The sequence below is a fragment of the Elephas maximus genome, chromosome 4 (assembly GCF_024166365.1).
Source record: "Elephas maximus indicus isolate mEleMax1 chromosome 4, mEleMax1 primary haplotype, whole genome shotgun sequence".
Classification (NCBI taxonomy): Eukaryota; Metazoa; Chordata; class Mammalia; order Proboscidea; family Elephantidae; genus Elephas; species Elephas maximus.
In genome coordinates, this window is record NC_064822.1 from 172,061,728 (window position 1) to 172,076,269 (window position 14,542).

At 42.1% G+C, this 14,542-nt stretch overlaps 1 protein-coding gene across 2 annotated transcripts in view; it reads right to left on the reverse strand.

Annotated features, from left to right (window-relative positions):
- Positions 1 to 2,887, reverse strand: part of APPL2 (adaptor protein, phosphotyrosine interacting with PH domain and leucine zipper 2) — a 64,547-nt gene extending 61,660 nt beyond the window's left edge. For both annotated transcript variants that reach the window (XM_049884235.1, XM_049884234.1), the window contains exon 1: positions 2,642 to 2,887. In XM_049884235.1, coding sequence (XP_049740192.1) covers positions 2,642 to 2,695 — 54 coding nt within the window. In that variant the 5' untranslated portion in view covers positions 2,696 to 2,887. The remainder of the gene's footprint in view (positions 1 to 2,641) is intronic.
- Positions 2,888 to 14,542: the final 11,655 nt, after the last annotated feature.

The window sequence follows — 14,542 nt, forward strand, 5'->3', positions numbered from 1 at the left end:
TTTACACAAAACTAGAGGAAATGAACAATAGATGGTTTCTTAGAATCTTTTTCATTTAGTGAAACATTTTAGGTCACTGATGACGGAAAAGGCAAGTGCTACGTAGCTGTGTTAACTTCAGCGATATCCCCAGTGTAGGCAGGCAGCCTGGGTTCCAATCCTGGCTCTGCCACTGTATGTTGTGTAGTCTTGGGCAATTTATCTGCTCCTCAGTGCTTTTAATGGAAGACCTACTTCAAAGGTTGTTGGATTAAATGAGTTAATATATGTAAAAGCATTTAGGAACAATGTCTGGCACATAAAACGCATACTACAGGCATTTGCTATTGTTTTTATTCTTTACACATAAGATCAAGGATTTGGATTAGATTCCTTCCAGCTCCAAGTCTTCAAGTCTCCTTGGGAGCAAAGCTGCACGAGGCACAGGCCACATAAAAAAGAAGGCTAAATAAATATGAGCTGGTAATTATCAAAACCTAAACCAAACCCACTGCCGTCGAGTCAATTCCGACTCATAGCCACCCTGCAGGGGAGTAGAGTTGTCCCATGGAGTTTCCAAGGAGCACCTGTTGGATTCGAACTGCTGACCTTTTGGTTAGCAGCACGGCTCATAACCACTACGCCACCAGGGTTTCCAATAAGTATCAAAGACTTTCCTTAAAATTGGTTTCTGTTCTGCCCTACAACTTAGAGCTGATTTCTGCTTGATTACAGGACCACAGTCAAGCCTCAAAAGCAGGGACAAATTCTCTACATGAGGGGAACATTAAATAGGAAAGGTATTGCCTCTAAACCTCCTCTTCCACACATCAGCTCGAAGTTACAAGCCATGACAATGTGACAGAATGCTACGCTTCCAAAGTACCTTAAAGATCAACTGCTGCGGGCCCATTGTTCTGCAGATGAGAAAACTGAGGGAGCACAGGGTGGGGGTTAAGTGACTAGCCCAAACCACATGACAAGTTAGTATTAGAGCCAGAGTGGGAAGAACCCAGGTCTCCTGACTTGTTCATCAGTTCTCTTTCTACTTCCTCAAAGCTGGGCACGTCCTTTCAGCCAATTCGGAATGTGATTTATCAGTAAGGATAGCATGGAGAATCAGGTTCTCCATGTATTAAGAGTATTAGAGAACCGACCTGTCTAACCTGGCTCAGTCATCTCCATGTCAGTCTAGGAAGGCAACCTATCTTTGCATCTCAGTTTCCCCAACTATAAACAGAAATTTTTGTTCACAACGATCCTTAAAAATTCCACCCTTAGTATCTCCAGACTCCACACGACAGGTGTGAAGATGATGACACGCTTTCTACCAAGGTCTCTGGTCCTCTAATTAAAACCCCAGAAGACTAGAATTGTATAAAAGAGCCCTTTGAAAGGCCAATCAGACCAGTGGATGTGAATTTGCCAAAAGGGGAAAAAAAAATCACCGCTGGCTTACAGCTCCTTTCTTGCCCACACATGGAGGATCACAAAGAAATGGGCACAAAAAACTAAGTACACAGCCCTTTTGACTAGTTATTCTGAACTGGGGAGATGTAGCGTGTGCACAGGTAAGTCCATAAAAAACCAAAGAACTAAACCCGTTGCCGTTGTGTCAATTCTGACTCATAGCAACCCTACCGGACAGAGTAGAACTGCCCCATAGGTTTCCAGGGAGCGACTGGTAGATTCAAACTGCCGACCTTTTGGTTAGTAGCCTTAGCTCTTAAGCACTGTGCCACGGGGTTTCCTGTATATCAAAAGAGATAGAGAACAGAATCAAAAAAGAGGGCAAACTGTGAAAGGAAAACAGGTTAATTCCATTCTAATTTTTCAGAGTTGAGGCGCTAGGGAATAAAGAGACTTATTTAAATGACCCAAGGATATGAACCAGGAGGACAGACACATAGCTGGGGAAATGTTAAAAGAAGGAGAACAAAAGTTCCCTGGGGAAAGATGCAGAGTTATGAAGCCACACTCGTTACATTCACATACCCGGTTTCGTTTGTAGAGCTCAAAGGACTTGCCTTATATCTCTTGTGTGCTAATGAAGTTCCCCGGGGTGACAAATGGGGCGGGTACCGTAATTTCCTCTTCCCAAAGGGGAAAACAGTTCCAAAGGGAGCCTGGTACCGCTGGGGAAGAGATCCAGGTTCTCTGGCTCACCAAATCAGTAGTAGCAGTAATAATAATAATAATAAGTAAAATTGTCTCCTTACTGTGAATCAGACATTGTGCACTAATAGCTTTACAGGCGTTTTCTTATTCAATACTCCTACCAACCCCACAAGGCAGGTAAAATCATTATCCTTATTTTACAGATGACAAAAGTGAGATACAAAAAAGTTAAGATATTCTCCTGAACTCAGCTAGTAAATGCTGGAGCCAGGATTTGGAGTCGGCAGCCTCCATGTAGGATTGTTTGGGAAGGGGTCGTGACACAAGGACCCCCGCCGCGGGAGGTTTTCCCTGGTTCTCTAGCTCTGCCTCGGGGGTGTCCTCCCTCCCAGGCGCAGGGCCTGGCCCGCCCCCTCCTCAGCTCCGAGGAACCCCGGAGGGAGGCGCCCCTAAGGGTGCCGGGCAGGGGCGCGGACCCAGGGGCTGGAGGGGCCTCCTCGGCCTCACCCCTGCAGGCAAGGGAGCCCAGAGGGGCGGGAGGTACCTGGGGGCTGTCCTGCAACGCCTCCTCTAGCAAGAGCTTGTCCACGGCGGGCATGATGCTGCAAGGCCTGGAGAAGGGGCAGATGGAAGGACAGAGGACGGGCGATACTGCCTCCGAGGGTGCTGTGGTTTTCCGCGAAAAGGCGGACGCTCAGTGCCCGCGGCAGCCGGCGCGCGTCCACGTCTGGCCAGGGTCCGCCGCCCGCGCGCCGGCCCTCCCAGCCCAGCCCTCAGCCAAGCTGGATCAACAGGAAGTGTGGCAAGCGCCTGGCCGGGACACCGGAAGTGTGGCTGCCCCGCTTCCTCCCGAGTCCGACGCTTGGCGGGAATCCGCGGACCGCCGGGGCCGGCGCTGCTGCTCAGTGGAGGTCTGAAGTGTTAGTCCGGTGGTGAAAGGCCCCCCAGTACTTTTATGCCAGTCAATGCATGTAAACTCCAAGAAGGGTAACTCCAGGGTAAAAAGGTAAGGTTTTATCTGTTGTGGCTACTCAGACTTTTCAAGCAAAGGAGATAGCGAAAAGATTTTGTTGTCGCTTGCGCCCCATTTTTACTGTAAGGAAAACCTTAAACTTCACACACCACTTTTTCCAGACAAATTTGAATGCCTCGAAACAGCTCAGAGAGCAAAGAGGTCACCTTGTTTTAGAAAGAAACTGGATAACTGAATTACACGTGATGTACAGAAGTAACCGTTTTGGAAGGCACAACTATTTGATTTGAGCAGTATAACGAGGTCTTGACATTTTGAGGAAACCCTGGTGGCGTAGTGGTTAAGTGCTACGGCTGCTAACCAGAGTCAGCAGTTCGAACCCATCAGGCGCTCCTTGGAAACTCTATGCGGCAGTTCTACTCTGTACCATAGGGTCACTATGAGTCAGAATCGACTCGATGGCGCTGGGTTTGGTTTTTGGTTTTTGACATTTTGAGAAATTTTATAATCAAATGTTTAGGATTGGAAGGGATAGAGAATCTAGCGCTGTTATTTAGAGGTAATGAAATGGAACCCAGAGAATTAAGTGATTTGGTTAGGGTCAAACAGTTAATGAAATCTAGAGAAGAAAAGAAGGAAGGGAAGGAGAGCAATGAGGAAGACAATGGAACTTGACGTGTTTTTATATAAAAGGCAAGGATTTCAGAATTTCCTTCTTTAGGAATCAGTAAGATTTATCCAGAGTTCCTTGATGATGCAAACAGTTAAGCGCTCAGGTGCTAACTCAAAGGTAGCAGTTCAAGGCCACCAGCAGAGGCACCTCAGAAGAAAGGCTAAAACATTAGCCGTTGGAAACCTTATGAAGCTCAGTTCTACTCCAACAACACGGACTTAGCATGAGGTGGAATCAACTTGATGGCAATTCGTTTGGGTTGTTTTTGTTTTTCCTTGGTAAGATTTGTCCAATAGGACACATGTCACCAAAATCAACAGTAAGGATATGATCAGTTATACAAATTCTATATTCTGTAGAAGCTCCTAGGTATATTAAAGAGTCATCTGAAACTCTAATCACAGATGGCCCTGAAAACTCCAAGGCCATTACTCCCCGTCTGCTCTGGCCAGTTCCAACCTGTCCTGAATCATCTTATGTCCTCCATGCAAAAATCATCTAACAACCTTTTCCCCACCATATTCTTTCTTCCCCTTGAGTAGAATCATACCCACACCATCTTTCTTCCTTTTCCTCTATTTTTTACCAAGTTCCATCCAGTTTGAAAAGACAAAAGTATTATAATGCAATGTACAAAGATCTGGAGTTAGAAAACCAAAAGGAAAGAACACGCTTAAGATTTCTCAAGCTGACAGAAATGAAGAAAACATTCAAGCTATGAGTTGCAGTAGTGATGGATTCTACAGGGAAAATATTGAATGATGTAGGAAACATCAATAGAAAATAAAAGGAATACAGAGAGTCACTGTACCAAAAAGAATTGGTTGATGTTCAGCCATTTCGGGAGGTAGTATATGATCTAGAACCAATGGTACTGAAGGAAGAAGTCCAAGCTGCTCTGAAGGCATTAGGGAAGAACAAGGCTCCAAGAATTGACGGAATACCAATTGAGACGTTTTAACAAATAGATGCAATGCTGGAAATGCTCACTTGTCTTTGTCAAGAAACTTGGAAGACAACTGCCTGGCCAACTGATTGAAAGAGATTCGTATTTGTGCCCATTCCAAAGAAAGGCAGTTCAGCAGAATGTGAAAATGATCAAACAATATTATTAATATCACATGCAAGTAAAATTTTGCTAAGATCTTTCAAAAACAGTTGCAGCAATACATTGACAGGGAACTGCCAGAAACTCAAGCTGGATTCGGAAGAGGAGGTGGAATGAGGGATACCATTATTGATGTCAAATGGATATTGACTGAAAGGAGAAAATACCAGAAGGATCTTTACCTGTTTTATTGACTATGCAGGGGCTTTCAACTGTGTGGATCATAACAAATTATGGATAACATTGGGAAGAATGGGAATTCCAGAACACTTAATTTTGCTCTTCCTGAACCTGTACATAGACCAAGAGGTAGTCATTTGAATAGAACAAGTGAATACTGAGTGGTTTAAAATCAGAAAAGGTGTGCATCAGGGTTATATTCTTTCATTATACTTATTCAATCTGTATGCCCAGCAAATAATCTGTGGAGCTGGACTATATGAAGAAGAACGGGCCATCAGGACTGGAGGAAGACTCATTAACAGCCTGCATTACACAGATGACACAGCCTTGCTTGCTGAAAGTGAAGAGAACTTGAAACACTGATGAAGATCAAAGACTGCATCCTTCAGTACAGATTACACCTCAACATAAGGGAAACAAAAATCCTTGCAACTGGACCATTAAGCAACATCATGATAAAAGAGAAAAGATTGAAGTTATCAAGAATTTATTTTATGTGGACCTACAATCAACACCCATGGAAGCAGCAGTCAAGAAATCAAACAATGTGTTGTATTAGGCAAATTTGTTGCAACAACCCCTATAAAGTGTTAAAAACCAATGATGTCACCTTGAGGACCAAAATGTGCCTGACCCAAGCCATGGTATTTTCACTTGCCTTATATGCATGTGAAAGCTGGACAATGAATAAGGAAGACCAAAAAATTGATGTCTTTGAATTATGGCCTTGGAGAAGAATATTCTCTATACCATGGACTGCCAGAGGAATGAACAGATCTGTCTTGGAAGAAGTACAGCCAGTGTGCTCTGTAGAAGGGAGGATGACGAGACTTTGTCTTGCATACTTTGGACATATAATCAGGAGGGACCAGTCCCTGGAGAAGGACATCATGCTTGGTAAAGTAGAGGGTCATTGAAAAAGAGGAAGATGCTTGTTATGGGTTGAATTGTGTCCCCTCAAAATGTGTGTCTACTTGGCTAGGCCATGATTCTCAGTATTGTGTGGTTGTCCATCATCTTGTGATCTAAGGTGATTATCTTATGTGTTGTAAATCCTAACCCCTATGATGTTAATGAGGTAGGATTAAAGGAAGTTATCCTAATGAGACAGGACTCAGTCTACAGAATCAGGTTGTATCTTGAGTCAATCTCTTTTGAGACATAAAGGAGAGAATCGAGCAGAGAGTAGAGGGACCCCATACCACCAAGAAAGAAGCGCCAGAAGTGGAGCGTGTCCTCTGGATGAGGGGTCCCTGCATGGAGAATTTCCTCGACTAAGGGAAGATTGATGACAAGGACTTCTCCCCAAAACTGACAAAGCCTTTCCTGGGAGTTGGCACCCTGAACTCAGACTTCTAGCCTCCTAAACTGTGAGAGAATAAACTTCTGTTTGTTAAAGCCATCCACTTGTGGTATTTCTGTTATAACAGCAGTAGATCTAAGACAACCCTCAATGAGATGAATTGACACAGTGGCTGCAACAATGGGCTCAAACATTGCAATGACTGTGAGGATGGTGCAAGAGGAGGGCAGTGTTTTGTTATGTTGTGCATAGGGTTGTTGTGAGTTGGAACAGACTTTGACAGCATCTAAGAACTACAACAACCTTTCAGTTCTTTTCACCTCATACAATCTCCCAGATGCTCTCACGTGTGAATTTTTCTTCCTCAAACTCTTCCTTCCCCTAGCCTGGTTTCCAATCCCCAAGAATCACTCCCTTTTCTGAGCACGGCATTGATGTTCCAGTGTATTTTACCAGTAGCTCTTTTTCTTTCTTTGTGTAGATATTTGTCTGTAAACAGTAAAAAACAGTAAACCCTTTGAGAGCACAGAATACCACCTTCATTTACTCTGGATACTGTGGCACATGATAACAAATAAATGTTTGCTGTTTATGACATGCTCATCTCTTCCCACTCTTTCAGTTACTTAGAAATTTCCCCCATTCCTTCTTGCTCTGTTCCTACCCTCCCATACAGTTCTGAAAGAAAATGTAACAGTTACTGGTTGCCTACCAAGCAAGCAACAATATTACTGATTGTAAGAACAGTATAAGGGATATGATTTATCAAGGGAAAGAAATACAACCATTTTAACTTGGAAGTAGGAGGCAATGACCTCTAGAACTCTTGGGCTCTAGAAATCTTAATGAGCTCAGAATTCCCTTTGGGAGTTGCCACAACGTATTTCACATACCATCTGCCATCTCATCTTCTGATTAAAGTTACTTTTCCTCAAACAACAATATTTAAAATTGTTTAAATTACGTTCTTACTCTGTGCCATTACTTTTCTGCAGTTTATTGCTACGTTATGGGCAAAATAGTCTTAGTGGGATTTCTTGGCACTTAATTACCATTTATAACATTGTGCAAAAAAACACATCCCAAATTCAAAACAGCTAAGTTACAAAACCAGTTCTAGGAATACAACACATTTGTAAATTACCCCACGTGTTAATTAATTCAATCATTCACTCATTTAATAAATATTTATAGACTGCTCAGTGTTACGCACTGGACCTCCCATTTATTTTGCCTTGTCTTTATCATGATTTTCCTTTAAATTCCAAAGCCGAATATCTTCCTCTTGAATAACTAATCTGTAAGAAACTGTTTTTTTTTTTACGAAACTATGTAAGAGGACTTTTTATGTAATTAACATGAAAAATTTAAAAGTTTCGTTAGATATATGTCTGTTATTAGTAAGCTATTAATTATGCAGGTGGATTTCGAACGTCCACCCAACTGTATCTGAAATTCCTGGACAGCTATGTGGTTGGTGACAGGAAGGACAAAGATGGACAGTTGAGAGTTGCCTTGTTCTCTAGTGGTAGATGATGAACTTTATGGAGCTGTAACCTTTTTTATCCATTGAAAATCAACAGGAAAAAGGGCACAGTGAGAAACAAACAGGTGTCTGGGAGGGTCTGTGTCTTCTGAAGTGAGAGAGAGAAGTAGGAGCGAGGAAAGCACTGTCTTGAGAAGACCTTTAGCGGATTGCATAGTACGTTACACACATTGGGAATCTTTCCTCTGTCTACAGTACCCTTTCTCCTGCTTCTCTGCCTGCCAAACCCAGACATAACCCTCAAATCCTTGCATAAATGTGACTCTTTGTCCCCCCAAGTACAATAAATCTTCCTTTCAGCGTGCTTTCATAACATTTGGCTAGATGATTCTAGAATAATAAAAAACCCATTGTCGTTGGATTTTGACTCACTGTGAACCTGTGTGTGCTAGAGTAGCACTGTGCTCCATAGGGTTTTCAATGACTGACGTTTCCAGTGTAGATCTCCAGGTCTTTCTTCCGAGGTGCCTCTGGGTGAACTTGTACCTCCAAACTTTCATTTAGCAGCCAGGCGTGCTATTTGCACCACCCAGGGACTCCTCTGGCATAATACCTACCTCTGTTCATGTGCCTACCTTTCCCTCCCACCTTCCAAATCCCCGGCTGAAGAATAAGCAGGAAATTTGTCTTACGTATTCCTATAATTATAGTGCCAGGTACATTACCTGGGACAAAGCAGTTGCTTAATGAATGGTTATTAAAATATAATATGTGCTTTTATAGCTTACACAATGATTAGTACTTCAGAGTTTAAGAAGTGATTTCACAGATACCATTTCATTTGATGCCAGAATGTTACAAGTTTTTTTTCAGTCATTCAATTCACTATTAAGTACCTACTACAATGCTAAATTCTCCTCTAGAAGTTGAGGATACAGCAGCAAAGCAAACAAAAGTCCCTGCCCTAATCAAGCTTATATTTTAATAGAGGAGATAACAATAAACAAATACAGATTCACAACATGTAGTGATAAATGCTATGAGGAAGGAGTAGCTGGGTAAAGGAATAAAGGATAGTGGGAAGCAGGGTAATCAGAAAGGATTCTTTGAGGAGTACAGCATTTGAGTTGTGAACTGAGTAAAGTGAATGAACGAGCCAAGCCTGAAGGAAAGAGCAAGTATAAAGGCCCTGAGGCAGGTACATGCTTACCAACTGGAGGAAGAACAGAAAGGCTAGTGTGGTTAGAGTAGAGTAAGGCAGGGAAAGAACAAGAGGAGATGAGGCTGAAGAGGCCGCAAGCTACAGATCACAGAGGACCATAAGTCCATGGCAAGGACTTCGGAACTATTGCAGGAAGTCATTCTAACTATAAGCAGCTGAGTTATGGGATCTGGCATATATTTTAAAAGGATTTTTCTAGGTTCTGAGGAGGCTACTGCAATACTTTAGGCTAGAGATTGCAATATCTAGGTCTCAGTCTAGGGTAGTGGTAGAAATGGTAAGAAGTAATTGAAAACTGGATATATTTTGAAGGTAGACCTGAAAGAACATGCTGTATATAGGATGTGAGATTTGTTTATTTATTGAGATGGGAAACCCTGGGTGGGGGGGGGGGAGGGGGGAGGTGGAGAGGGGTGGGAGTAGGCCTTTTAAACATCCAAGTGGAAGTGTCTTGGGGGTAGTTGGATATAACTGTCTGGAGTTGGGGCTGAAGGTATGAATCTCTGGAGCTCATCATCGTAAAGCCATGAGAGTAGATGAGATTTCTTTGGGAGTGAGTATAGATAGGAAAAAAGAGAGGAGGAAGACTTAACCACAAGCAAGACCCAGCAGCTAATGAAAATCAGGAGACTACTATATCATCCTGGAAGCCACATGAGGAAAAAGTGTTTTTGAAAGGATAGATCCACTATGTCAAATTCAGCTAAGAGATCAAGAATAAGGACTGGGAATTGATGTTTGGATTTGCCCATGTGAAGGTCATTGTGGACCTTGATAAGAGACCTTGACAAGAACGCTTCATTTGAAAACAAGATGGAGTGTTTTCAAGAACGACTGATGGAAGAAGTGTAAGCAACAAAGACAATTCTTTCAAGGAGTTTTTTTCAGTAAGGGAGAGATGATAGAAGAGAAGCAATTGCAGGCGATGGTGAACAAGGGAGCGTTTTTTATTGAGTCAAGTCCTTGAGTAGACAAAAGGGGATCGGATCCAAGTCCCAAGTGATGAGAATGGCCTTAGATAGAGGCAAGGACAGTACATTCAGAGTGATTCATGGGACAGGAGGTTGCTAGATTAAATGGGGGAGGATAAAGAAGTTTCTTTTCTAATTGCTTTTATTTTCTCAGTAAAATAAGAAGCAAGGCCATCAGCTTAAAGCGGTAGTGGGGGAGGGGGTATTGGAGGTTTGAGGAGATAGGAGGGGGTATGAAATGGTCGTCTTGGAGAACGGGAAATGAAGCGTAAGTATTGTTTTACAGATGCAGAGACTGATGCACAAACAAATGACAACACTTTCTAGGTTTAGACATCTTTGATGATGACTAAAGAATATATAACCTTGGAAATATTTTTTTAAATTGTGCCTTAAGTGAAAGTTTATAATTCAAGTCAGTTTCTCATACAAAAATTTACACACACATTGTCATGTGACCTTAGGTCTCCCTACAATGTGACAGCACACCCCTTCTCTCACCCTGTATCCCCCATGGCCATTCAGCCAGCTTCTGTCCCCTTCTGCCTTCTCATCTCAGCTCCAGACAGGAGCTGCTCACACAGTCTCATGTGTCTACTTGAGCCAATAAGCTTACTCCTCACCAGTGTCATTTTCTCTCTTATAGTCCAGTCCAATCTCTGTCTGAAGAGTTGGCTTTGGGAATGGTTACAGTCTTGGGTTAACAGAGGGTCTGGGGGCCATGACCTCTGGGGTCCCTCCAGTCTCAGCGAGACCATTAAGTCTGGTCTTTTGATGAGAATTTGAGGTCTGCATCCTACTGTTTTCCTGCTCCATCAGGGATTCTCTGTTGTGTTCCCTGTCAGGCAGGAAGTATTTTTAAAAATAGCTGTGATATCAGGAATTCCTAATATTTCCAAATAGTCATGATGTCTTATTCCCAAATTCCAAAGATTAATATTTGTTGGGAATTTGGAAAAACTAGTGGGGTATCTGGGCTAAACCAAGACTTTCTCTAAGTTGTTCTAGGTTGATTTCATCTGTCTTTCCTCCATCTGCCTGTGGGACTTGGTAATTCTTTTATTATGCTTGTGTCAGTATCTAATTTATTTCTGTGTCTTCTCTCCTGATGTAACTGTGAACCCCTAAACTGTAAGGTCCTTATTTCATGGATCTTTATTTCTTTATCACCAACTCAGGGCACGGCCCCAATGGGCTTTCAGTCAGAATTTGCGAGTGAATGGAGGAATTCATTATAGTAATTGGTTAGAATAGATTTGGCTGAAACTAGTAAGAAAAGCCACCACCTGTCTGTCAGTTTGTCATACTGTGGTGGCTTTCAGTGTTGCTATGATGCTGGAAGCCATGCCACTGGTATTTCAAATACCAGCAGCTTCACCCATAGTGGATAGAATTCAGTGGAGCTTCCAGACTAGGACAGACTAGAAAGAAAGACCTGGCGATCTATTTCTGTAAATTACCCAATGATTTGGGTCATCGAATATTGCTATGAATGTATAAGCTATAGATCACAGAATATTGTCAGACTTTGACTCACTTACTTTGAATGTGTCATCAGGAAGGACTGATTGCTAGAAAAGGACATCAGGTTTGGTAAAGTGGAGAGCCAGTGAAGGCAAGGGAAACCCTTATTGAGATGGATTGGCACAGTGTCTGCAACAATGGATGTAAACATACCAATGATCATGAAAATGGCACAGGACCAGGCAACGTTTCATTCACCGTGAGTCAGAGCCAACTTGACAGCAACTAACAACAGTGGCAAATAAGAAAAAATAATAGTGTCTTAAACAAGATAAAAGTTGATTTCTCTCTCACACTCAACAAATCCAGAAGTGGTCAGTCCAGGGCTAGCATGGGCCTCCCCAGTGTCAAGCACAGATCCTTTCTGTCCTGTGTGCCAATGGGTCTGATTTCTCTTCCCAAAGTCACTCCGTGGCCTAGATGGCTGGTTTACCTCCTCGTTAAGTTGATTTTCCCATCAGCAAATTGGAGAAAGCAACAAAGAAGGGCATGCCTTACGGTTTGAAGATCCTTCCTGGAAAATTTCACATGCCACTTCTGCTTGCATCCCATAAGCCAGAACTTATAGATACAGAGATACAAAGGCAGCTGGAAAGTTGATCTTTTTTTCCAGACTCATTATGCCCAGCTAAAAATCAAGGGTTTTCCTAACAAACTGCAGTGGAAATGTAAAATGGTGTGGTTACAGCAGAAAAGAGATTGGCAGTTCCTTAAAAAGTTAAAGCTTTCATGTAACCCAGAAATTTCACTCCCAAGTATGTGCCTAAGAAAATTGGAGACACATGCTCATACAAAAATATGGATGTGAATATTCATAGCAGCATTGTTCATAGTAGCCAAAAAGTGGAGCTAGCCCAGATGTCTGCCCACTGAGGGGTGGATAAACAGAGTGTGGTATATCCATTCGATGGATATTATTTGGCAACAAAAAATAATGTGGTACTGACACATGCTACGACATCATGAACCTTGAAAATATTACGCCACGTACAAGCAGACAGACGTAAAATGCCACACATTATTATTACAGTTGTATCAAATGTTTAGGATCGACAAATCCGTAGGAAGAGTAGATTAGTCATTGCCGGGGAATTGAAAGGGGCACGACTGCTAATGAGTGTAGGGTTTATTTTGAGGGTGCTGAAAATCTGTAATTAGAGACTGGTGATGGTTGTACAACCTTGTGAAATACTAAGAACCACTGAAGTATACACTTGAAAATGGTGATGTTTATGGTGTATGAATCAGATCTTAATAAAAATAAATTTAAAAATTGTGACTCAAGAGTTGTATTAATGAAAAAGAAATGTAACAATTTGGGAACAGTGGTTTCTACCTCAGTTCCCTAGAATGAATTAGTCAGGAAAGATTCTCATGAGAATATATTTGAGTTAGTGGGAGAGGAAGAAAAAAAAGACTCATAGTGACCCTGTGTACAACAGAATGAAATACTGCCTCGTCCTGTGCCATCCTTACAATCATTGCTGTTTGAGCCCATTGTCACGCCACTATGTCAGTCCATCCTGTTGAGGGCCTTCCTCTTTTTCACTGACTCTTTAGTTTACCAAGCGTGATGGTCCTTCTCCAGGGACTGTTCCCTCCTGATAACATGTCCATAAAAAAGGATGCAACAGTAAACAGAGAAGCTGGCCTAAAAAAGGTTACAGAGGGATATTCTTAAGACCTGACCGCTCGGGGTCAGTTTGTTATCACCTCCTTGAGACTCTGGGGAAGTAACACTTGAGTTTCCATTTGAAGTCATAAAACAAGACACAGTTTAGGGAAATAACATTTCAATCATAAGATCACTGGCTTTAATTAAACTTCTTCAAAATTAGCAACTAGGCCCTCTGCTACCAGTGACTTTTAAAGTAGAAATAGTGAGAGTTTGGGAAATGCTCCAGAGAAATCATTATCTGGCCCTTATAACTTTTGGTCATTAAGCAAGAAACTTGGAAGATTAGTAGTGTGAATATTCCAAAATTCAAAACCTCAGGTTGATACATAAGAATGCTAAGAATAAATTTCAAATACATCAATTCTGGTGTTGGCAAAGAGCATTGAGTATATCGTTGTCTTAGTTATCTAGCGCTGCTGTGACGGAAATACCCCAAGTGGATGGCTTTAACAAAGAGAAATTTATTTCTTCACAGTGAGGTAGGCTAAAAGTCCAAATTCAGGGCATCAGCTCTAGGGAAAAGATTTCTCTTTCTGTTGGCCTTCTCATCAGTCATCCCCCAGTCTAGGAGCTTCTCCATGCAGGGACCTTGAGTCCAAAGGATGTGCTCTGCTCCTGGCAGTGTTTTCTTTGTGGTGGGAGGTTCCCCCTTTCTGCACGCTTCCCCTTCCTTTTTATCTCTTGAGAGATAAAAGGTGGTGCAGGCCACACCCTGGGGAAACGCCCTTTACATTGGATCAGGGATGTGACCTGGTTTAGGATGTTTACAATCCTACCCTAATCCTCTTTAACATAAAATTATAATCACAAAATGGAGGACAACCACACAATACTCAGAATCATGGCCTAACCAAGTTGACACATATTTTTGGGGCCGCAATTCAATCCATGACAAGCATGGACTTTCAGAAGAATGAACAAACCTTGTCTTGGAGGAAGTACAGCCAGAAAGTTTCTTAGAAGCAAGGATGGGGAGACTTCATCTCATGTGCTTTGGACATGTTATCAAGAGGGAACAGTCCCTGGAGAAGGACATTATGCTTAGTAAAGTAGAAGGTCAGCAGAAAAGAGGAAGACTCTCAACGAGATAGATTGACACAGTGGCTATGACAATGGGCGCAAACATAGCAACAATCGTAAGGATGGCGCAGGACCAGGCAGTGTTCTTGTATTTGCATTTGAAACTGGCATTGCCAATATAAAGATGAACAATAAAATTCATGCTAATAATTTAAAATTTTAATTTTTCCTTACCTAAAACAGCATTAAATGGCAAATTAAAAACAGTCAAAGGAGAGACTGAGAAATAAAGAAAAAAGCTTTG